This window comes from Impatiens glandulifera, chromosome 3 (genome assembly GCF_907164915.1).
Source record: "Impatiens glandulifera chromosome 3, dImpGla2.1, whole genome shotgun sequence".
NCBI lineage: Eukaryota > Viridiplantae > Streptophyta > Magnoliopsida > Ericales > Balsaminaceae > Impatiens > Impatiens glandulifera.
In genome coordinates this window covers 21,246,776-21,250,189 of record NC_061864.1, presented here as the reverse complement: position 1 = coordinate 21,250,189, position 3,414 = coordinate 21,246,776, and the positions used below count along the sequence as shown (strand labels likewise).

General features: G+C 32.6%; 1 protein-coding gene across 1 annotated transcript; it reads right to left on the bottom strand.

Annotated features, from left to right (window-relative positions):
• Positions 1 to 683: 683 nt before the first annotated feature.
• LOC124931802 (trimethyltridecatetraene synthase-like) lies at positions 684 to 2,949 on the bottom strand. The gene is made up of 3 exons (XM_047472363.1): positions 2,336 to 2,949; positions 1,506 to 1,839; positions 684 to 1,363 (listed from the first exon to the last, which is right to left on the bottom strand). The coding sequence occupies exons 1-3, from the start codon at positions 2,896 to 2,898 to the stop codon at positions 722 to 724; spliced, it is 1,539 nt and encodes a 512-aa protein (XP_047328319.1). The 5' UTR covers positions 2,899 to 2,949; the 3' UTR covers positions 684 to 721.
• Between the last annotated feature and the right edge of the window lie 465 nt (positions 2,950 to 3,414).

Here is a 3,414-nt window from a genome sequence, read left to right as displayed (position 1 = left end):
ATTTTTTGTTTTATATTAATAATATTTTGTATGAATTAATATATAATTGTTATATTAACAATTATTAATAAATCACTCCGCTTATATTAAAAAAAAACTTATCTTTTAACATTACAAAAAATAAAACTTTAAAATAAAAAATGTCAAAAATTAATCGTACATAAGTTTATAAAAATATTTGGTTGAATTTATAATATAAAGATTAACTAACTTATTTTAATGATTTATTTTAATGATAGGTCGAAAGTTCAATATTTATATTCATAATTATTATTTTTAATTATATAGTTTTTTAAATTAATCGTTATAAGTTTAAATTAACTCTAAATTAACTCATAAAATCGTAAAATTTTATATTCTTTAAAATTATAAAAGTTTAACTACTTAATAAAATCAGAATCATTGACATTTTTAAAAATTGTATGAATTAAATAATCAACTCGAGATTTCGACAATACTGTGCTCCCTTCTTACCTTTCTTACCTGGGTCTTTCTCAAAGGCAAATGACATAAAGGTCTAGCCTTTTGGACAAAGTAATGCTTATTATGAAATTATAAGAGTGTCACCAAATACATTTTTTTATTACATTCAATAATGTTTTAAAACTAAGATACCAAGATACATTTGGTATTAGATACATCATTAATTCATAATAATCTTACATTCCATTAAACAAAGAACAATACCTTAGTCATATAATATATTAGGATAGACAAATAATTATTTGTTTGAAATAACATGGTACAAATGATGTGGAAGCCTAGGCTCAACCACTGCTACAAGAGGGATTTTCTTTGGAGTTGTAAGTCCAAAAATCTCTTCCATATTCAAGTCTTTACTGCTCATCCCTTTAGGCAAACTCCACTTATACCCATGCAAGAGGTTAGCTAGGCTAGTCTGGATCACCTTTAACCCTAGGCTATACCCCGGGCACATTCGCCTGCCCGCCCCGAATGGAAGAAGCTCAAAATCGTGCCCTTTCACATCGATTGTCTTCCCAATGAACCTATCTGGGTTGAATTGTTCTGGTTCATCCCAAAGTGTTGGATCTCGTCCGATGCTCCACACGCTTACTAGGACTCGAGTTCCTCGAGGAATGTCGTAGCCTGCAATTTTACAATCCTCTAGACACTCTCTCGGCACAAGCATTGGAACTACGGGATGCAACCGCATAGTTTCTTTTGTTATAGCATCTATGTAAGGGAGATTTGACATGTCATTCTCTTTGACCCAACGATTAGGGCCAATGACGCGGTTCAACTCTTCGTGTGCCTTTTTTAAAGTATCTGGATTCTTCAACATCTCCGACATTGCCCATTCTAATGTGACAGTTGAAGTATCGGTTCCGCCGCCTAAAAGATCCTATAGTATAATTCAATCAAACTTTATTTTAACACTTCTTATTTTTTAAATATAAAAATGTGTGTATATGTATGTGTATAATTCAACCAAACTTTATTTTACCACTTGTTATTTTTTTTTAAATATAAAAATGTGTGTATACCAGAGTGAAAGCCTTGACACTATGCCTTTCAAGCTTGACCTCGAGGGTCTGGTCGTCGGCTAGTTGCAACAACACGTCCACCATATCCTTGCTTACGAAGTTTTCTTGATCGACGGACCTCCTCGCGGAGTGCTCGTCGAGCACATACTCTAGAAATTTGTCAAACTTCTTGGCCAATATCTTCATCCTCTTCACATACCCCTCCAAGTCCAAGAAAGCCAACCAAGGGATTGAATCCCCAATAGTAAACACCCCATTTAGAAAGAACAACTCTTCCAACATCTCTTTGAATTCTTCTGATGAAATCACTGTTTTCTCATCTTTATCTAAATACCTATTTTATATACAATTTATTTTGTCAATCAAATTAAAATGACAAACTTATATTAATATGCAAGTTCAATGATTAAAATAGAAGAAATTTAATTTAAAATCAAAATAAAGTAACAATACAAACCAGATTGGGCCACAAATTTAATTGTGGAGGTCAGAAAATGACACGACACATTGAAAGATCTCTATTTATACTATTTTCAGTTTAGCGTCACATTTAAAAAGTGTTTACTTTATTGACCTAATCCAAAAACAGTACTGTTACAACCTAAATAAAAAAAAAAGAAGAGGTTTAAACTAGTGGAATCCATTGTAACTTTTATGCAAAATCTTAAAACTGGCTTAACTAAAACATCGTAAACTTTAAAATAACCCCATTAAATTTGACGTTATTATTGATTATCGAACATAAAGTTTTTTATACTTTCACATGCATAAGATTTTTTTTTTTTGAGTTAGTTTTCAAATTAAGTTGTGACATGAAAAAGTATTATTACCTCTTTCCAAGAACTATTCTACTTATGACATTAAAACTCAACGATGTCAAATGATCTTTAAGCATGATCGGAGTTCCAGCCGAGTTAAACAAGTCGACAAGAAACGAGTTCAACTCCTCGACTCGGATGAACTCGAACGAATCTACCCGCCTCGCGCTGAAGATCTCCATCAGAAACATCTTACGCGCCTGCCGCCAGTACGTCCCGTAAGGGGACCAAGTAATGTTGGAGTAATTGTATGTTGTATATTTTCCGGCAGCCAACTTTGGGCGGCCAACGAAATTAGCATCCATGGTCTTTAGGAAAACCTTAGCCATCTCGACGGAGGAGCCAACCACCACAGGGAAAGAACCGAACCTTAGCTGCATAATGGGTCCATACTTAAGGGTGAGTTGATGAATGGATCGGTGGGGAAGGGGACCAATGAGGTTTAGGTTTCCGATTATGGGCCAGGGTTTAGGCCCTGGCGGCAATGAAAGGTTCTTACGGCGGTGCCGGAGGAGGGTTGAGATGAGGAGGACTGCGCCGGCTAAGAGACAAACAATCCAACGAAGAAACTCCATTGTATGGTTTCGAGGAGGACTGGTAGTGAAGTTGTCACCTTGTAATGATCATGATCGAGATATATTTTTATATTTGAAAAGTAGAGATATTCTTTCTATTTCTAGCTTCTTCTAAAGTTAAGATATATTTTTATATGAGAAAAAGATAATATATTTTTTTATTTCTAGCTTCTTCTTAACTTTATATTTATTTGAAAAAATTATCAATTATTTATAAAGAATTTAACTGATCTTAATTTTAAGAATGTGATTTTTTTTTTTTGTTGGTATTAATTTATAATACTAAAATACTTTTAGTATTAAACAAAAATTATTTTGCATGAAAAATAATTATTTTAGATTTTATCTAAGATTTTGTTTTTTTAAGGTAACATTATTCACGGTAGAATTTTTACGAAAGATATACGGTAAATCGTTATCATATGTGTCACGATGATGTTGAATCGCTAACTCACTTATTTTTACATTTGAAGGATGACTAGTATCTAAATTGTTGTGAAGTATATATATATATTA